The sequence below is a fragment of the Fukomys damarensis genome, unplaced genomic scaffold (assembly GCF_012274545.1).
Source record: "Fukomys damarensis isolate Sample0158 unplaced genomic scaffold, DMR_v1.0_HiC HiC_scaffold_38, whole genome shotgun sequence".
Taxonomy (NCBI): Eukaryota; Metazoa; Chordata; class Mammalia; order Rodentia; family Bathyergidae; genus Fukomys; species Fukomys damarensis.
The window spans coordinates 17,790,905-17,813,410 of record NW_022900950.1 but is presented as its reverse complement, the minus strand read 5'-3'; the positions used below and the strand labels follow the sequence as shown (position 1 = coordinate 17,813,410).

Here is a 22,506-nt window from a genome sequence, read left to right as displayed (position 1 = left end):
CACACAAGCAACCTGTGGAAGCTGGGAAAGATAAAGAGAATAGATTCTTTCTTTGAGATTCCTTATAGGATCACAGCCCTGCAGACATCTGGATTTCAGCCAGTTAAAAATGATTTTGGACTCTGATCTCCAAAACTATAATACATTTGTGTGTTTTAAGCAACAAAATTTAAGTTGATTTTTGCAGTAGTGATAAAAACTAATACATTTCTTTAATTACATAGCCTCTCATTTTTCCAATCCTTTTCTCACTTTCTCTCACCACTCACCACATACCATATTTTGTTTCACCACAGAAACGTACACTTTCTTTGAAGGCCCTGATGTCTCATTTCTAATTGTCTTCTCCCTTTGGTCCATCTTGATATTTAAACTAAATTTATCTTCTTGGGACATTGTTTAGCATACACAGATCATTTCATTTCTCAACACATTTTTAATAGCTTCAACTATCTATTGACTTAAAAAGAAAGACAACTTAACATTCCCCACCCTTGATTTGAGCTGTAGCTGTTTACATAGGCCTTCAAATGAAAACATTACAAAAAACTCTCCTTTGTACAAATCTCCCTTAAAGTATCACCTTCTACCGCCTCTACAGAAGCTGAGCTTCCAAAAGCCTTCCTTTCAAACCTATCCCTCTAAAATTCTCTGTGGCAGCTGTGTTTGCCATCCATCTAACAATGCAGTGCTCTCTTCTTTAACCTCATTTTCTCTGCTCACATCCTGACTCTCCAATTAGATTTCCTAAGGACATGATTCTTATCTTATGCCCTACGGAATCATCAATACTTTGCATTGTTCTGAATGCACTGGAGGCTTGAGAGATATTTGTTGTTAACAATGGAAGAATTGTCAGAGATGAGATTTTATGGTGATGCATTTATCAGATAATTCACATTCCAATATAGTGAATTACATTTGTCCATTCTTGTCCTCTGCCCCTTGCTCAATAGTAACAGATCTGCACACATGTGAGAACTTCATGTGGCGGTTCATGTTTTGAAGCCTTCACCCATGGAATTGAACCTTCGAGCCTCAGAGAGGGAAACTTTGGAATTTTGGAAGAGGGAATAAGTAAACAAGCTTTAACTTTTTTTACAGTTTAAACACTATGGAAAAATTACAGACAAAAAGACAGTAAGCACCCATGTCTCTGTCATCTGAAACAAGGACAACGTGGAGCCTCACCTCCCGTGTTTCAGATTCAGTAGATCAGGGTTTGGGCCTAGGAAATACATTTCCACAAGTTTTTAAGTTATGCTGCTGGTCCAGGGGCAGAAGATATTTTGAGAACCACTGATACACAATTACTAAATGTATATCGCTGTGTTTGGTGATTTCCTTACCAGTTTTTTTTTAATTAAGATAAAATTAAATTATATTTTCCCTTTCCAGTCTCTTTTCCCTCCTGTCTCTGCTCCCAAAAGTCAACCTTGTTCATTGTACTGTTACCAAATATATAAATCTATAAACAGCACATGGCAATTTCATCTTTCTAAAAGATAATGAAAATAAAATCCTATAATATGCATCTTTTTGCAACTTCTGATTGTATTCAATATTGTTTTAGAGATCAAATGATATAGATTTGGTTCATTCATTTTACACGCAGTATTGTGGTCCAAACAAAATTTTATTCATTCCATCCAAAAATGATGGCTGTTTCAGTTGTTGGAAGTATTTTGTTATTACTCACAACCTATAATGAGTATCTTTGTATGGGTTTCCTTATGCACATATACAAGAGCCTCACTATAGTTAATTCTCCAAAGGGATTGCAGAAATTAATAGTAATCAGTAAGAGTTTCTGTTAACCTCCTAGCCATAAGGTGACAGTGCCACAGGATTTTTTAATATTTGCCAATTTGCCAACTATATCTCATTGTTGTTTTAATTTGAATTTTCCTGATTTCTAGAAAAGATGAACATCTTTACTGGCTACATTGGTTTCCCCATCTGTGTTGCCTATGTGAGTCTGTGCTAATTTTGACTTTTTCTGTTTTTGTTTTGTTTTGGATTATTGGGTGTTTATGAATAGATTTGAATGGGAAAGATTTGATATTTCTTCAAATGACCAGCAAGACTGATTTTATTTAATTGCAATATCTTTTATTCACTTGTTTGTACACGACCCCCTCAACACCTACTGTTTATCTCAAGAGATAGTTTATGGCTCCTCCAGGGTTTGCAGACAAGTAAAGTATGAATAGAGGAGAAGGATGCTTTGGGTTTACTCTCATAGCCCGGAATAGGAATAGGCACTCAAGTGGAACAGAAGCTTCTAGGAAATTGAAAGATGTACAAAGCAATACCGTAAAAGTAACTGGCATCAGATAAATGTGATCCATGCCAGTTTCTGGCAGTGTTAATATACCTCTTTCTAGCCAAACACAGAACAATTCAAATGCTAAATATTTTGTCTAAAAGAAAACAGTGAGACTGCCATATAATAGGTATTTTTCCATTTGTTAATTTATTTCTTTAATCTTTACCACGATCTCATAAGTAGGTATTATTATTCCCGTTTTATCATAGGGTAAGCTGATGTTCAGACAACTTATGCAAATAGTTCAATATTGTAAAAACTAAGATATGTTCTTCAGATCTGATCCCAAAGCCTGTATTATTTTCACTACTATCCATCACACCACACCCCATCCTGGGAAAAGGGAAACCAGACCTAGCATAAAACACATATTCTTAAGGACTACAAAAGTGTGACTGAAAGATAATGATGAGTGTTCAAATTTGTAAAAACATTACATTTTCAAGAATGAGGGGGTAAGTTAGTTCAGTGTGAGAGTGAATATTTAAGAAGCTTAATAGCAATTTGTCTTTTCCTGTAATACTTTTTCAACTTAAATATTCACTGTATTTTATGGTCACCTCTCATTAATCAAATATTTATGGCAATTTCTGTCAAATACAAACATCACAAGTGTCCACATCCATATTACTCACGGGATCTAGCACTGTGCAAGTTCTGGCTCTTCCTCAAAGTTAAAAGGATCATGGCAGGGAAATGTTATAAATCCATTCAGGACATCTAGGCAGCCATGGCAGCACAACTAAAGACACTCAAGAGAAAGGACTTCCAAACGCCTTCAGAAAGAGGCAACAGCAGTGGGGTAAGTGTGTTCAAACAAAGGGAAATATTTTAAAGGGCATTAACAACAATGTGTCATTTGCTGTAATAATTTTTAAAATGTTAATATTCACTGTATTTTTATCACATCTTGTATTTTTATAAAAGACAAAGACAAAAAGTTTTCTCATACATATTAAGGCTTTGCCTTTGGATTCCATCAGTATGCTTATAATGTTAATGCATATTTTTATAAAAGGGAATGGAATAACTTCAAAATTATAGCTTTAAGAAACAAAGACAAATCCAAAATGGCTGCTAAAAGATGTTTTCTTTGACTTGGGTTAAAAATCTTGTGGCAAGTTTTTATAGCCAAGAAGCACTTACACAACATTTAAAAAATCCTGTGTATCAAGGAAAAGTGGGTAATAAATGTAGTCTCAAAAAATAAATACATTCTTTAAGAAAAAGCAAAAAAAATCCCAGGACAATGTTTGCCTATTGATGGTCAGATTTACTGGGGTATTAAATCAATGGCATATATACGTTGTCAAAATTCATCAAATTGTATATTAAGATCTGTGTACTTCCCTGTATGTACATTTTATATATATATATATAGTGAATTTGTTAGTGCTGCAGGTGTGTGAGTCAGAGCAGGCTCTGGGTACCCCATTGTCTGGGGAATGGAAAAGCAGGCTGAGCACCTGACCCTTTGCTGGGTAGTACTGGGCAGGATGGATGCTCCCAATGGGGCCAGGGAGTGAGCAGCTGTCCTGCCCAGCAACATCCTGCAGTGGGAATACAGCTAACCTGAGACTGGGTTCCTTCCACACAGTGGATGCTGGACATAAGTCTTGATTTGTGTTTATTCTCATCCCTTTTCATAAAAGAAAATTCCTCCTCCCTGCCAAATACTACATCATCAGGACCTTCTGCCTTCTTATTTAGACCTTTCTGTCCCTTGGGATACAGATTCAGTCCCGAGACAGAACAGCACAGAGCCACTGGGAACAAAGTCTCCTCCTGTGCCCTTTTAAAATGGCTGAAGATGCAAATTACATAGCAGAAAAGAGCCTGCTGTCTTTCCCATGGCATGGTATGTTCAGTGTTTATTGTTGTTGTTTAACTTTCCATTCCTCCATTGGTCTGGCCTTGCAACACTCCACTCCCTCCAAGCAGGAAATGGACATTTTCCGAATCCCTACTAGGTGACAAGCTCTGTGGTAGGCACCATCACATTCCCTGTCTCACAGGGACTTCAAAGCTTCTCTGTGTGTTTCTACTTCATGTTGAAACTTTGAGGTCCAGTCACACAAAGCTTAGAGAGGCAGACAAGAGTCACTGCTCTTAATCTGTGTCATTTTATTTTTTGGCCGGGGATGTAGCTCAGTGGTTCCGCCGCCTGCCTTGCAAGCACAAGGACCAGAGTTCAATCCCTGGTACCAAAAAAAAAAAACAAAAAATAAAAAAACCCAAAATAATCTGTGTCATTTTATTTTTTGGCCGGGGATGTAGCTCAGTGGTTCCGCCGCCTGCCTTGCAAGCCTAAGGACCAGAGTTCAATCCCTGGTACCAAAAAAAAAAAACAAAAAATAAAAAAACCCAAAATAATCTGTGTCATTTTATTTTTTGGCCGGGGATGTAGCTCAGTGGTTCCGCCGCCTGCCTTGCAAGCACAAGGACCAGAGTTCAATCCCTGGTACCAAAAAAAAAAAAACAAAAAATAAAAAAACCCAAAATAATCTGTGTCATTTTTGCTACAAAGACAGAGCTCCTTCTTTCATACTCTGCCTCTTTGCTTAACTGGAAGTCCAAAATTACATTGAAAATTGTTTATCAACATACAGCCTATAAACTGCACTTTATATCAGAAAACTTCCAACACTGTTTGTACTCACCCTTTCATATATCTCCAAAAATGACTTCAGAGCCTTAGGTCTACTTACTGACTAGGATTTATTTTAATGGCAGTGCCCTGTTGGCTACCAGGTGCTTTCCTGCGAGGCTCAGGCCTACCCTGCTGTATCTGGACTCTGTCAAACCAAGAACAAGTTTGTTCCAGCGCTGCCTGCACTTGCAGTAGGGCTGTGTCTCTACGGCCTGGTAAAATGCTGCCCTGATTAAATGTTCTGCTAATTACAGAGTAAAAGGTATGCACATCATGTGATTCCAGTACAAACGAAGAGAAGTGACGCAGCAACAGTGGCAAAAGCAAGTTCCGTGCACCAAAATATGGAAAAGATGGAAGCTCATTTAAAAACGAGGCAGTGTCAAAGGGATTAAGAGAATTCCCTCTGAATGGAGTCAACTGAATATTTAGCTCCAAGCCCTGGGTCTGCAGAGCTAATCACGTCTGTATGTGGAAAGCTAAGCACCAGCCTCTGTCTCTCTCGCTAGTGAATGCTTAGTCAGAGGTGTCATGAAAGAGACAGATCCTCATCCACATAGCCATGCCAGCCTCCACAGAAGGAAGTAATTAGTATTATTAGGAACCACTATACGGTAGGACTACTAATAAAGATAAAGAAAGGAAATGACTGCTTGGAGCAGAAGATGCAGCAATTCAAATGCTAAATATTTTGCCTAAAGCAAGACAGTGAGACTGCCATATAATAGGTATTTTCCATTTATTAATTTTTTTCTTTAATCTTCACCACGACCTCATAAGTAAGATGATTTGAGTCTGAATTCCAGCTGTGCCACTTACTAGATCAATGATATTGGGCAATAGTCTTAACTTGACCAAGTCCGTATTTCCTCCTCTAAAATGTGGGTGATAATATCAACAAACAAAAGCTATCATCAATCCCTAAGCATGACAATCCTAGTCCTTGTGTTATTTATTCCACAGCCTTGGTTACATTTCTACTTGTCAGCCAAGTTTGGTTATTCTGCTTCATAATGGTAAAGAAACACATTGAAAAAGAATTTTACCATACATTCTCAGGTAAGCTAGATTGCTGCATATCATAAATGAAGATTAAATGTAACCTTGTCCATGAAGTATATTTGTCTCACCTTGCTCCACAGAGCTTATGGTTTAATGAGAGGAGACAGACAATAAACAGACAAGTAAGTCAACATGTGGTGTGTCAGATGGTGATCAAGGGTCTAAGTGTTAAGAAGAAAACAGAACAAGGAAGCAAAGAATTGGTTTGAATTTAACAAGGACAGCTAAGGAAAGTCCTAGAGGAGTCTAGTTTGAGTAAAAACCTAAAGAAGGTGTGGGAGCGAGCCATGTGAATAGCTAGAGAAAGAAACTTTCAGTCAAGGGGCATAGCAAGTGCAAATGCCCTGGAAGTGGGACTTACCTGAGAAGCAGCAAGGCTCCTAGTGTGCTGGGGAGGAGAAAGTGCCAGCAGAGGGAGGTAAGATAAGTGGGTAAGGTCACAGGGGTATCAGGAGCTAGAGATGTAGGGCCTTGGTTCTAGAGTGAGATAGAAAGTCAGTGACAGGGAAGTGATGATATCTAACAGATTTTATAGTCTAGAGTAGACTGTAGAGAGTTAAAGGCTTAAAGCAACTATACCAGTTGGGGAGCTGTTATAACAATCCAAGCATTACACATTGATGGCCTTGATCCAGGATGTTAGCAGTGCAAGGAACAGTGATAGAAAGTAAAGCCCACAATGTCTGGCGACAAACTGAAGTCAGGAATGGTGCTGGTAAATTTAGCCTGAATTGCTGGAATGATAAAGACACTGTTAATGGGGATGGGGATGAGTCTGGAGAAGGTTTGTGGGATAAGGAGTTTGGTTTAGGATCTGAGTTCAAGAAGACAGAAATAGATAAACAGAGTGAGAAGCTGAATAGATGAGTTTAAACTGAAGGCAGAAGTACAGCTGCAATATCAATTTGCTTAGCATGTTAATGGCGTTTCATGTTTCAAGCCACGAAAGCAGACAAAATCCTGAAAGGAATGAGTGAAGTCATAGAAAAGGGCCTGGGGCTGGGCCATTAGCACTGTTGTAATGAGCAGGCACCCACCAAGGAGACAAAAAGAGGTTGTTGGAATATAGGAGGGAAACTGAGGAGTTCAAGGTCTAGGAAGCAAGAGAAAAAATGTTCCCTGTTGGAAGAAGTGACCACCAAGTCAGCACGCTGCGGGCAGGCTGAGAAGCATTCACTACTTCTTGTCCCAGGGAAGTCACTGGGGCCTTGCCAGGAGCAGTCTCCTAGTGAAGGTGAAGCCATGAGTGGAAAGTGTTCCAGAGAGAATGGAAAGGAATGGAAGTGGTAAATAGGGACTGGACAACTCTTTCAAAGAGATTTGTTGTGACGGTGGTCAGAGGAAAGAACTGGACTCTAAAGGTGACAGATGCTCTGGAGGGTACAGAGCTTCTGTTTTAAGACGGGAGTAACAGCAGCTTATTTGTGTGCTGGTGAACAAACTGGGTAGAGAGGGAAACTGCAGGTTCTGGACCAAGAAGACCCATCTGCCTGCCATGTCTGAACATGTGAGCAATCTGCTGCATGGGTGGGTTACTGAGGCATGCGGAGGCTGAGGCTCCTGGAGGCAAAAGAGAAACCAGAGGACCTGAGGCACAGGAGCAGGGGCAAGGCATGCTGAGAGCTCTTCTAATCATTTCATCTGTTCCTGAGAGAGTATGCAAGACAGTTGGCTGATAGGAGATTTGAAGAGAGAGGAAAAAGTGGTCAAACACAATTGTTTTAAAAGAAAGCTAATTTCCGTCTCTCACCAACTGAGTCTCTGTTGCATATTTTAGGGCCATCACAGCTATCTTCTCTAATAACTTAAGAACCTCTGATGTAGCTCAGAGTCTTCTTTCTTTATTGTTCCTCTACCATATCAGTCACTGAAGCTGCCAAACAGAAAAGTAACAAATCCACTCTCTTTGTTTCTTCCTCCCAAATCTTGGCCCATCTTGCCTCTGGATTACTGTGAAAACCTTCTTTCACACATGTAAAAAAACATTCTAGGAGCTATTAGTTTATTTATATTTAGAATACCCGTCATGTGGTACATTCACAGGAAACAGGTACCCAGGGCTGCAGCTCCTTCCCAGTGGTTCTCAAAGTGTTCTTTGGGCAGAGCGGCTAGAACTTTAACTGAGCCCAGATACCTTTTTCTTTGCCTTCTTTTCTCTGAGCATTTTTCCCTTTACACTTTTCAGAAGGTTGTCTTGGCTCTTAGGTGATATGCTCAATGGGCACATTAATCTCTTGGCAAAAATCCTGCCTTCACTTGCTTGTTTACAACAATGCCAAAAGCAGGCTGCTGGGTAACACAGAGGATTCTTCTAATTTTTCCATGATAATTTGTTTCCTTTTGTATTAGCATATGTGTGTGATACATGAATGGGGAATTGGTAAAAAACATATTTCATCTTGACCTTTTTATTTCCCTCCCCTCCCTTCTCTTCAGACCCCTTTCCCATCTCCAAAGTCCATTTCTCTGTTTCCTACAGTCTATGTATGGCCTTCCATTCTCTAGAGGTTGGTAACATCACCTTTCTTGCAGATTCACCTGTGTTCAGCCAAAGGAATAACTCCATGTTTTCTAAAACACCAAAAACACACATTGGGCGGCCCTCTCCTTTTCTCTGTGGTCTCCATTTTGGTGAATTATTGGAAGATGGTGGCTCCTGCCTAAAGCACCTACCAGCTTTCCTCCCATAAACAGTATATGAAAAAAAAAAAAAGGAAAATATTTATCAAAACCTATCAAGTGTCAAGTTATCAGCTATGGACTAGATAGTAAACAAAGTAAAATGTATGTATTTAATGCTCTGGCCATGTAGATCTTTAATAGTAAATGTTTCCTGGCTTTTAAAAAAAAGTCAGCACCTGTCTTCCTAGCCGTAGGAGGCTCTTCATAATCTGGCTTTGCCTAACTGCAAGGCCTCATTTGCAAACCCTCCTCTCCCCAGTTGATACTCAAGTAAGCACTGTACCAAAGTAACACACTTGTCCCTACTGCACTTGGAACATGAACAGACAGAGCAGAAAATAGAATAAAAGGGTACTGAAGAGCCTTCCTGCGGCACTGAGCATTACTTGCAGTTAGTCCCATCCAGAACTCCATTCTTGCTGTAACAGTGTAAATGTCTTGTAATCCTTCAATCCTGTGCCACCGCAGACATCTTCCTCTTTTTCTCTCCAGCCTTCCTCTTTTAATTCTCTGGTTCCTCTTTTCCCTTTGACTCACAAACCTATTTCGAACTTCAAGTGAACACCTTTTGTAAACCCAGTTTACACTGCCTCTGATAGCTTACATATTGAATTAATACATGTAAGGCTGAGAAAACAATGATCTTTTTTTTTTTAATTAATAAGCAGAGTTCCTCTTATCATCTGGCCAGTTTTAACGAAAGAAAATTTTAAAATTTGCTTTATGAATTATATATAATAAATATAACATCACACAACTTCTTGTGGATTTAAAATATCTCCACAAATTATGTGCTACTACTCCTCAGGATGTAGAGCCTAACTTCCCTCTCTTGGAGTTTGTCCAGGACCCAACTCCTTATTTCTGAAGAATAAACACTGCTAACGTTCTGGTGGTGTCCGACACTGGAGACCAGGTCATATAGGGTGCTCTGCATCCTCCTTGCTTATTCTGTCTTGAATTGCTCACTCTGGGGAAATTAATTGCCACGTGGTAAGGACATTGAATAACTTATACAGAGGTCCACATAGCAAAAGCCTCCTGCGTCTTCGAAGTGGACACTCATGCAGAAATCAAGAAGTCCCTACCCACATCTGAACCAGAAATCCTAGCTTGTTAAGCCACTCCAGAATTCTTGAATCACAAAAACTCACTGGGAGATAATAAACACTTGTTCAGAATCACAGTATAATTCATCAGGTTGCAAGAGACAGCCAATACTTTATCATTGATTATCAAATAATTTACAATAATCAAAAGATCTGGAATTGCAAATCTAGTTCATTTTCACTTTATTTCAGTAGTATGAACTGAAACAAAATGAACATTTCAGTAGTATGAACACAAGGAAAATTCAAAAATGTTATAATGTTACTATCTTACATTCTTTAATTTAAATTCAACCTAGATTACTAAATTTCACTCTATGAGAAACAAGTAGGGATTTTCAGATAAGGAATGAACATAAAGCTTTACATAATGCAGATATCAAGAGAGTAATTGAATTTAAAAGGAATGTAGATTGTTTAACACTCCATAAAACACTTTATAGAAGTAATTTTAGCTCTTCAATGACTGCAGTGTTTGTTTAATTTAAATTCAACCTAGATTACTAAATTTCACTCTATGAGAAACAAGTAGGGATTTTCAGATAAGGAATGAACATAAAGCTTTACATAATGCAGATATCAAGAGAGTAATTGAATTTAAAAGGAATGTAGATTGTTTAACACTCCATAAAACACTTTATAGAAGTAATTTTAGCTCTTCAATGACTGCAGTGTTTGTGTACATGGGTATAATTATGCAGTGTTGGGTCAGGTATGGTACAAAGACAGTGTTTATGCTTATCTGCAACTCTTTCCAGATATCTGATATTCATTATTCAGTTATTATGTAAAATTTCTCAAAATTAAATTTATAAATAATCTATTAATTTTAAAATGTAACGCATTCCAAAAAATACTGGAATGGTTTTCCTGAACAGACCAATGAAGATAAACCTGTTCTTGAATAAAACATAGCATTCAGCGTGAACCAGATTTTCTGAGCATTAAAAACAAAATTTTGGGCACGCCTGTAATCCCAGAACTTGGAAGGCTGAGGCAGAAGGATTGCTGTGAGTTTGAGACCAGCATGGGCTACATAGTGAGTTCCAGGTCAGTCTCAACAACATAGTGAAACGCTGTCTGAAAAAGGCAAACAAACAAACAAACAAAAAAACCACCACCAACAACAACAATAAAAAACCCAAGATATTTGGATACATAGAGCCAGCCAGTCTTAGGTTTATATTCACCCTTTCTTCTTCTCCTGGACCCCACAGTGTAAACTCAGAGATTTCACCTGTTGGCACTGTTTTTCACCTGCTGTTTTTAAGTGTTTTGTTTTGTTGCTTTAGGAAAGTGGCTAATTTCTTCTTTGTAAAATACACTTGTTTATTATTTAAGGAGCAATGTAGAAAAGGCAAAAGAAAGACTCTTCACCACCACGACATTAAGCCCAGAACAAACAAACTGTGTGGAGCACTTCTGTTTTGTTTCTAAAACAAAACTGCAAGAAAGAGTACTGCCTGGGAACAAACACAATTTATAAGCTATTAAAAAATACTTCGTCAATTCTTTCAGACGAAAATAAATCTAGATCAGCTGAGTCTACTACTATTCTGCTTATTCTGTAGTTATATTTTCATCTATTTTGACTTCGAATTGAAGGATGACACATGAAGCTGTAACATTCATTTGCACCAAGTTCACCTGTCAAATTTAAAAACAGCACCAGTCAACCCTGTGGACCTTGACCATAGGCCAGGGTCTCCTCTGTCTCCACCCTCTGTGGAGAGCAAACGTCTACCCCGGGAGCACATGGTTCCTCCCTGAAGCCTGTGGTCGAACACAGGAGTAAACACAGAATTCAGCTTTCCTTTTCCCACAGTAAATCCCAATCCAGTGCTGCCCCTCAACTCAGGTACTGATTAGCAGATGCATTTTAGACTTATCTCGTTCCCTTGCACGAATACTAATTTTTGGTGTACAAGATGTACCTCTCCAAACTGAAAGAAATTAGAAGCAAGTATTCACCTTGCTTCACTTTTTAAAAACTGTCTTTACTGCCTAGACCAGTGTTCTTCGTATTTCAATAATTCAAAAATTACTTGTCAGAATAAGTTACTTTAAAGAAAGTGAACAGGATTATTTTTAAATGAAGAGATAAAATCATAAAGCTTAAAATTTAGAAAATGTTTATTTTTGTAAATTATGGTTGGAATTATATATTCCATCACATCTGTGCATTATTTTGCAATTTTTTGGAGGCATTAAATGGTTTTGATTCAAAGTATCTACCTCATATAATTCTCATAAACATTAGCTGATACTTTTAAAAACATTTTCAGATTTTTCTTAGAAGGAAGATATACCTAACTAGATATTTAATTAATATACTCCACCATCACATTGTGGAGGATTTATCATAAACCCTCCACTGTAACTATCATATTTGCATTAAAGAATGTAAGTATATCATGAAGTATGATGAAATAAAATGTTATAATAAAAATTGTGGAGAGCTTTGATTCCAAATTGGATTTCTACCTAATAACTGGAGTTGATATTTGACCACAGTGTTTCAGCCTCAGCTGAAAGACACTGTCGGATAGAATCTCCAGCTCAGATCAAAAAGAAATCACCAGAGTTTGTATTATTTGATAATGTCCTATCTTGGATCCCTACCTGTTTCTCCTTGAAAGGTCTACCAAGAAAAAGGCAGTAGGCCAATAGACAAATGAGACTCTTTGTTTAAATTATATCTAGGGTTGGTTACATTGCTGCAGTCCCTATAAATAAAAAAGAACACTCATCCCCACCATGTCCCAACAAGTAATACTTCAGGGAAGGGCAGTGTTTCAAAAATAGGTCATGTGAGTGAGAGGGAAAGAGTTGAATTTCCCTGTACTTCTTTACTAAATATAGCAGAATTCTGTCTGGTTATAAAAATACCTAATGTAAGTGACAAAAATATAAACTGGTCCACGTCCTTAGGACTGAGAGAAGTTTAACAACAGTCCTAAAAATCCATAGACTGGCTGCAAGTGCTTTCCTTTTGATTCATGTGGGTACCAGAGTTCTTCTCTGGAGTACACTGGCCCAGATTAATATGAAACATGTTCCTGTAACTCTTTTGTCCCTAGTAACAAGTTTCTCATGATTCCTCTCAAGATGTTACAGAAGATGTGACAAAGATATCTCGTCTCTGTCTCTGTCACTCACACACACACACACACACACACACACACACACATTTCTCAAAAGAGTCTGTCTATAGGGCAGTCTCAACACTTGTGCTGAGAAGCCACCAGATGCCAGCCAGGTCTCCAGGTTGTGGCCACGTGAACACATCAGTCATTTTATGCTCTCAACCTGCCAAAGCGACTGTCATTTAAAGGGGAGAAACTCATAGCCTTCATCCCTGGCAGAATTTGTAAAAAGCCTCTTGTTCATATTATGACCTTGTAGTCCAAGTGTTCAGATTGAAAGTCAGCTTTGTCAGTTTTTAGTTGTGTGACTTTCTTTGAGCAAGTTTCAGTGAAAGTAAGATAATGACTGCCTCCTCTGGTTGTTATGAAGATTAAACGAATTTATATCTTTGAGGTTGTTAGAATGCTTTCTACAGGACTTGCTCAATAAATACAGCAGTAACTGTTTTCCACACATAGAGCAGTTATTTCTAAAGTGATAGCCAAAGTTCTACTCCATAACCCCAAAGCTCTCTCGCACACACATCCTGGACTGGGTCTCTTCTCTTCCTCAATTTTTCTTTTTGTGTTTATTCATTTCCTCTAGTTAGTAGCTCTTTGACCTTCTCAAAATAAATTATTTTGGCCTCCCTAAGCTTCTCTAGTTTTGTTTTTGTTTTTTCCCATTAACCCCAGACTCTCAGATGGGGGGAGGAAGATTACAAAAACACACCTACCCGTTAGGATTTTTTCCCCAAAGATCTACTGTCACAGAAGTTTAGGAAGGGTTATGATCCCTACCTTGACACAGCTCTGCTGTATCTATTACACTTAAGTGTATGACACAAATAAAAAGAACTTCTGAAAAAAAATTTAATTAGTTGAAATAATTCACAAGAAGAAGCAAAAACAAAGTTTAGACATTTTAGCGAATCTTAAAAATCTTCCTGAATTTTCTGGTCTATGTCACAGTTAAGGTTTTAGCATTTAATATGCATCTACTCCATTCAAACAGTGTTTCAAAGCTGGCCCTCCTGTGTTGGGAAACCTGTGTCACTAAAAGGTATCAAGATGTTCTGTAACCAATAAGTAAATACTAATTCAATAACTATAGTTCTTTTTCTGTTCTCAGGTAAGTAGTTGGAACAGGTGCTGGCTTACTCGATACAGTTGAACTTAACACAAAGACAAGACATCAGATGTATTTAACTTCACTCGAGAAAACGAGTGAAAAAGAATTTTTCTTTGCATTTTGATGTTTGTTAGAGGATAATAAAAAGACTAGTTTTGTCAGGGGCTGTGAGGGTTATCATTTGTTCCCAGCTGGCTGACTAAAATGTGGCTAACGACATCTTTGTATGATTCTTTCATTCCTTAGAAGCTCTGATAGTTCTGTCTCCTTTTAAAAAGTACTAGGGGGGATTTATTTATCACTTCCAGTGTATCAGGGACTCTGATAGGCCCATGCACTCATGAATGAGTTTAATCTTCCCAATAAGACCTTTTATTACCCCCATTCTGCAGATGAAGAAAGTGAAGCTCAAAGGGATTAACCAGTTCTATCCTGGTTAGTCATCAAGGAAGTGGTACAATGGGATTCAATCCCAGAGCAAACAATCTTTACAATTACTCTGGCAAACCTCACTGGAGCTCTACATTTTGAGTTCGAAAATTTCCTGAGAGAGAAAGAAGAGTTGTGTATGCATACAAAGCAAATGCTGCCCGAATATGTTTACATAGCTATAAATGTGGAGATAATTCTGGAAGTCATATACTGTGCCTTGTTATTGTCCTTGAGTCTTGCTCAGTCGAGTTACTTTTTTATACTACAACAGCCACGATGAGTCTATCTACTTTTCTGTTTCACTTCACTCCTTTCTCGTGAAGAAGTAATTCTCACAGGAAATAACTTCAAACTGGGCCACACAAATCTGGGAAAAGTGGCAGCAAGAAAAGAATAGAGAGGGTCAGCAATACATTTAAAAAGCTATGCTTTGGAAATTCTCTCTTGATTAAAGTGACTAAGTCTCCAGTGAAGTCACTGAAGGGATTTTTTTTCTCTCATGGAATGCTTGGTGTGAGTGAACTTTTTTGGAAATCAGTGAAGAGCCCAAGCTTCTTATCAAGTTGTCACAGGGCAAAACAGGCAGTAAGAAAGGGTACAGGGGCACAGGGAGGGACAAGAGAAAGCTCAGGAGCTCAACAAAACTCTGAGGGAGAACTTTGGACTCTTGAGCAACTGCAGCTGAGTCATTTTAAGCAGATCTGTATGTGTGTAATCAAGTTTAAGTCTTTCCCAGTACAGTGGCTAGAGTTAAGGGTGTTAAACAACTCGGCTTCTCCTACTTTGTTGATAAGGATGTAATATGGGATAGCCACTTTAGATGTGAATTTGTAAACTTGTCAGAAGATTAAACATATATCTACCATACGACCTAGCTATTCCCTACTATATATTTACCCAAAAGAAACAGAAACACAAGTCAACACAAAAATCTGCATGCAGACATTATAGCAGCTTTTATCAGAAGAAAGAGAAACTACACAACTTCAAACGTCTATCAACTGCTGAATGGATAAACCACTATGGTATAGATCTATACCACAAAATCATTTATCAATTAAAACAGTGAACTAATGATACACACAACAGTATGGGTGAGTCTCACAAGCATTATGACACGTGAAAGAAGCTAGGTACAAAAGACCATGTACTATATGGATTCATTTATGCAGCATTCACAAAAACCAAACAGACAAAAAATACTGACAAAAGCAGGTCAGTGATTGTCAGAGGCCGAAAGTGGAAGGAGGAGGAGGAGATAAACTGCAAAGGGAGTTGAGGGACACCTGAGGTGACAGAAATGTTCTGTCTCTTACTGTAGTGGTGTCATATGACTATATACATTTATCACAACTCATCCATTGTGCACGTAGGAGCTGTCTTCAAAAAATATAGTGACTGCTTAAATTACAGTGAAAGACACATTTGCCATTCATCATAAATGTCTCTAGTTTCAGTGTCTTGGCTACCTCAATGTCCTCAAACAATGCAAAGCATTTACCTTTCCTAGTCACCTTGATTTAGGGGAACAGCCAGAGGACACATGGTGCAAGATCTGGTGAATGAGGTGGATAAGGATAACTATGTTTACATGAATCTGCTTTCCACTGGATGACACTCAGCAGCAGCCTTCTCTACAATTTTGATCACATCTTGTAAAGACACTCATGCAAGAAGACTTGCAGAACTGCTTCAAAAAGTGGCAAGAACAGTCAAAGTGTATTAGAAGTGAAAAGTAATATTTTGAGGGGATAAATGGCATTGTGTCTTACTGCAATACATTTTTAAAATGTAAAAGTCACTGTATATTTTGACCACACCTTGATCTGTGGAATTTTCAGAATGTCTCCACATTTCTTCCTTATTGGCAAGGCAAGGAACACAAAGTTTTGCCATGATAATATTGAGACCTAGAGGAATAAGAGGTGGTGGGAGGCAGCTGGAACTGGGTAGAGTATAGTACTTTCATATCACATCGGCTACATTGCAAGACAAACAGAACTGGGATCTGCAGATCCTAGACATCATCAATTTGGAACTTGTTAGAAAAGAATCTCATGTTCCATCTAAATCTACTGAATTTAGAATATTTATGAACAGGTGAATCCTATGCATTTTAAAGTTTTACAAGCACTGATTCAGAAAGCTGTGTTTTAGGAAAATTCCCAGGGCAGGGATATACAAGGTGTACTGAGTGGAAACTGCCTGCAAGTCTGGAAAGTCTTATGAGAACATTTAAAAAGCTCAGGAATTACTTCAAGATCTGAATTATGGTGCAGGGGGAGCAAATGAAAGGAAAGAAACAAATGGGAAGAGCTAATGGAAAAAAATATCAATGGAATCTGGTAGCAGAGTAGATGGAGAAGGGTACAGAAGGATGTCAGGACATAAATCAATTACAGATGCTTCTTGACTTATGATGGAGTGCTACCCCAATAAACCCTGCAAACACTGAAAATATCCTAAGTTGACCATGCATATACCTGCTCTACAAACACCCTAGCTTGGCAACACAGTACACTACAAGACACCACTTGCCTACTCTTCAGAGTGGCCTCACTGAGGCCTCTCAGATGCCACTGCTACCCAGCATTTAAGAGAGAAATGTCTCCTGCATATCACTAGCCTAGAAAAAAAAACAAATTCAAAAATTCAAAATACACTTTCTACTGCTGGTGTATTGCTTTCGCAAACTCCGAAAAATAAGAAAACAAAAACACCTCAAAGCACTGTAAGTTGGGGGCCATCTGCATTTCTAATACAACCAGAAGTGGTTCCTGACCTTGGGCATAACTATTGTCATCAGTTGAAGACTTCAGACAACAGAGCCTGGGATCCAATCCCAGAGACTGAGATTTAAGACCGAGTCTTAAATTAGAACTTTTAAAAGCTTCCCAGGTGATTCTAGTGTGCAGTTATGGCTAAGAACCATAAAACTTACAATTAATTTGCTTTCACTAAGAATAGTGATTCTCAGCATTGGTTATACTTTATAATTACTTGGGGGAGCTTTAAATACACAAAGCCAATCTGATCCAATCCTTAGATATTCTAAATTAATTAGTATTGATGTTTAAGTTTAATGCCAACTTGCCTGGGTTCAAGGATATGCAGACACCTTGAAAATGTTATTTCAGGATGTGTATGTGAGGGCGGTTCAGGAAAGAAACAGTATTTGAACCAGTAGAGAGAGGACAAAATCCTCTGGTGGGCAGGCATCATCCAATTATCCAATATATTCAGTGCTATGATAGAACAAAAAGGCAGAAGAAGAGAAAAGGTGCCCTCCCAACCCACACATCCGAACCCTGGTTCTTGGGCCTTTGTACACTTTGGACTTGCATCAGCAGTTCCTCAGTTTCTCAGACCTGAGGAATCGAAGTAAATTACACTACCCAGTTTCCTGGTTCTTCAGCTTAAAGACAGAAAATCATATGGGGAATCCCCATAACAAATCTCCTCATATATCTATACTCATTCTTGTGAACTATTTCTCTGAAGAACCCTAATACAATTGGTAATTTATTGGAATTTCCCAGTTGGTCAAAATGTGCAGTCAGAGTTGAGAATGCAAGTTCAGTCAGTTTAATTGATAATTTATTAACTACTTTATCTCAAACAAGTGTAAAATGAAGAAGGAATTCAGTAGTAGCAGAATCTAAATCTTCTAGTGAGGTGAAATAGAAATGAAGGTATTCTCACTTTCTTGTTACAATTTCACACTGAAATTTACACAATTAGAATTAGTGATATTTTTTAAAGATTTTAACATTTTTATTGTTGGTGTATGTTTATGATACATAATAATTATATTCATGTTGGTGAGCTGGTACATATACATATTTCATCTTGATCTTAGTGACTTTCTACTACTCCCATCCTTCTGTTCACCCTTTCTTGTCTCCACAAAATCTACCTCCCTGTTTCCTACCATGTCTTTTATTTTGCTCCTTATTTATATTTTCAGTTTCTCATACAAGAGAAAATATGTGATACTTATCTTCCTTTGTCAGTGTTGGAGATTGAACCTAGGGCCTTCACACTGAACTACATACTCAGTCTAAGGTCTTACTAAGCCAATAAATTGCCCAGGCTAGGCTCAAACTTGGGATCCTCCTGCCTCAGCCTCCAATTACGTATAATTTCTATTTTTCAAAATCTTAGTTTGAATGCAAAGAAGTCAAGTGATGGTTGGTCATTTATAAAATGAATGAGTAATACAGTACAAAATAAACTGATTCTAATCACAACCACAATTATATATCTTAAAAGAATAAGGTAGGGGAAGAGAGCAGGTAGGAAATGACATGCATAAAACTTATCCTAAGACAAGTGTCAGGATTCAATCCTATAAAGTAAATTAAAAATATCAAGCAGAACATTTAAATTATCTATATGCTAAGTGAAAAGCAAATTAATCTTTGTAGTATTATTTCATATTATGTGCAAAGTAAAAACAATTTTGTCCAGAAAGAAAACAATATTTCCAAATGACCTTTTATAAAATGAAAAACTGGCTTACCTCTTCCCTGTGATTCTTAATTGGCATACAAAGAATACTCTGTGTCTTGTAACCTGTAATTTGGTCAACTTCTGCATTGAACCGAGGATCCTAGTAAGGAAAAAGAAATTTAATTTAATGACTGACCTGCACAAAGATCAATTTAATCTTTCTAATTTATTAGATTACAGAAATTTAACCTTTGACTTACATTTTTACTCTGAGTATAAATTTTAGCATTATGAAAGGCATCAAATCACATAAGTGCATATCAAATTTGACAAAGATACAACTAAGGTTTTTAGCAGCTATGTTTGAGAAACAAATAAAAATCTCCAATCCAGACTTGAACAAATATTTTAAAAAACAGACATTCAAGGTATTATCTAATTAGAGAATCTGATAGTTTATGGAAAAGTGGCATCTCTCACATTTTGTGGTACAATTTGCCTGTCCCCATCTATCTCACTGCCTGATTTTGCTGTCATCTGCAGAAAGCAATCTCTGTTTTAAAACCTTTTCTAAAAATCTACCACTTCCAAGACACCTTTCCAATAAATGGCTTCCTTTATAATTGTTTTGGTCTTCCTCAGTATTCTGTACTAGAAGTAGAATCTCAAGTTTTCATAAGAGTGCTTTTTGTGTGTATATAAAAAAGCTGCATATTCTTAGTTTGTAAGCAGTTCCTTAATCTTTTGAGTCACTGCTCTTTTTGCAAAGCACATTATAAAGAATCACAAAGGACTTTTGAAATGTGAAAAGTTCTATATGTGGGTTACAGAAAAGTACAAGGCAATTTTCAATTGAACTTTAGAAAGATATAAAATTAGTCTACAAACTCTGTGAGTTTTAAATTCATTACTGTATCCCCAATACTTAGTTTTTGCTAAAATAAATGAGGGAATTCATTAACAAAGAATACCACAGTTATCTAAAGTGATCATTTTAGCTTATTACACTATAGTGTAAAGCAAAACTTCTAAGGCAAGAGTGAAACCACAGTGAAGAAAATCAACGGATACAAATACATGATGTAAAGTTAGAATGGAAGCAAATGTTCGAGAACATAAAAATCTGAATGAGTGTTGCTCTCTTCAAAGCAACAGCCTTGGGAACTTACACACTCAATCTAATAATAGCATCACTGCTCTAAAAACTCTGCATTTGGAAATCCCTTCAGAGAATATGGAATATCCACACTGGAAAATCGTCATCTTTGAAGGTCATTTCTATTTTTTTCATTAAATTAGTTTAAAGTCACGCAAAGCCAAAGCTGTGAATGAAGTAGGTGATTACATTAAATTCCATCAAATGGGGTCAGAAATGAGGTCAATTTTCCCTTGAGAAGGCCAAACTTGGCTTTTAAAGATATTTTCAGGAGAAAAGTTATAAAATGATGGAAAACCAGCATAAATATTTTATATTACAAATACTACAGCATTTTCACCTTATCTGCACAATGTTCAAGGTTATATTAATTGAGAAACATAGACGGCCATAGGTAAATGTTTCTAGTAAAATAGTTCTTGTTTTATCTTTAGATATTTAGGAATTTTATCTTTAGATTATGAGGAAAGTAGACAGGATTCTGATAATTGATGGATTAAAGCCATACATTATTGTCAAATAGTCAATTATTTACAAAGTAGTAAATCAAAGTGTGAATAAAAGTAATTACTTACAAAGTAATAAATCAAAGTGTGAATAAAATGCACCTTATGAAATAATTATACTAATGAATATTAGAATTACAAAGCTAGTTTATAAATAAGAGGATTTAACTCGACTAGTTAATTAAAGCAGTAATTTGACAGATTAAAGTTAGTAGGACTTCATAGCTTTTCTGGTGTCAATTATTAGACTAAAATTAATAATAACCTTGGATGTCACTCTTCATCAAAGTGAGTGGGAATGAATATACCCTTCAAATATACTTTAAGTGAAGGGGCAACTCAGTGTTTCCTTTAACAATGCAGTCAGTGCAAAGACAGTGAGGAAGCACAGAGAACTTCTCAACATTTCAGATTCAAGCAACATCAAAGAAAAACTAGTGTTATTGAAAGTATTCCTTTCACCGTTTATGAGAACTGGCTATACTTGCCATAACAAACTAACTGGTACTGGACTTACTTCCCTCTGAAGACAACCACAAGTCTAGACACAGCCACAGGTAAGAAAGAGGGGAAAGACACACGCTCACACTTACTATGGGGCATTCTGGCTTTTTGCCTTGAGTACTTTCTGTTTTGGAAATGCAGGTGCTACCCATGTAGAGCAACAGTTCCAAAAGAAACTGAAAGGAGTTCCAACTCTGAAGATACTGGAATCAACACAGAAATGCTATGTTAAGGCAGTCAGAGGAGACTGGTAGAGGAGAGGTGCAAAAGACTCAATGGCTGTTCACTTTGGACATGTACAGGTCAAAATTTTGACAGGATTAGCAAAATTAGCTGCTGAACTCTGAAAGCTGAATAGTAAAACAAGGTAAGGAAGTGTGTCAGGAATGGAGAATTCACTAAGCCTTTCAGACATTCCAGCTGACATAAGAAAAGGCCATTTCTCAGGTGAGGATACTCCTTGAAATTGGAATACATCCATCATAACGTAGTAAGACTGAGCTTGAGAGGATTAAGAGGATCTGTCAGTAATTTTACTGCCTGTCAGAACAAATCTCATTCTACAGTAAAATATACATAATGTCTAATATACAATAAAAAATTACGATCCATGTGAAGAAATAGGAAATGCAACTAATAGTGAAGAGAAAAAGCAGTAAATAGAAAATGACCCCAAGATGATTCAAATGTTGGCATTAATAGACAGAGATTTAAAAGCTACCATTACAAATTTATTTAAGGACATAAAGAAAAATATAATAATAATAAACAGATGTGAATCTCTGCAAAGAAATAGCTAAATGCAAATTATGGAACACAATGTATTAAATGAAAAGTTCCTTGATACGCTTAACAGTAGACTGGAAATAGCCAAAGGGGAGAGATCAGTGGAGTACCTATTCAGACAAAAACCTGAGAATGGAAAGAAAACATGAAACATTAAAAGTGTCGGTGCTTTATTGGATAGTATCGAATGATCACTATATAAAGTATGTAACTGGAGTATCAAACAGAATTGAGTACTTAAAGACATATGACAAAAAAATTTTCCAAAGCTGATGACAATCTTAGACTTACCTTAGACTTAGACACTCCTGGTGGGAAAACAATAACAGGGTGAAGCACATGAAGTGAAAATGATACAAAGAAGAGCTGAACTCTCAAGAAGAGAGTTCTCTAAAAATGGGGGAGACTCTTAAAATGCTTAAATTAAATTACTGTCAACTGCGAATTATCTATGCAGTGAAAATAGCCTTCAAAAATAAAGGCAAAATAAGCCATTTTTAGATAAACTAAAATTGCAAGAATTGGTCACCATCAGACACAAGAAGTGCTAAGAGTTGTTTCATCATCTGCAGGGAAGTATA

The 22,506-nt window shown here is 37.2% G+C and overlaps 1 protein-coding gene across 3 annotated transcripts in view; it reads right to left on the bottom strand.

Annotated features, from left to right (window-relative positions):
* The window catches only part of Pde5a (phosphodiesterase 5A), a 118,604-nt gene that overhangs the window by 75,560 nt on the left and 20,538 nt on the right, over positions 1–22,506 (bottom strand). For all 3 annotated transcript variants that reach the window (XM_010610820.3, XM_010610836.3, XM_010610828.3), the window contains exon 3: positions 19,044–19,133. In XM_010610820.3, the coding sequence (XP_010609122.1) occupies positions 19,044–19,133 (90 nt within the window). The remainder of the gene's footprint in view (positions 1–19,043; positions 19,134–22,506) is intronic.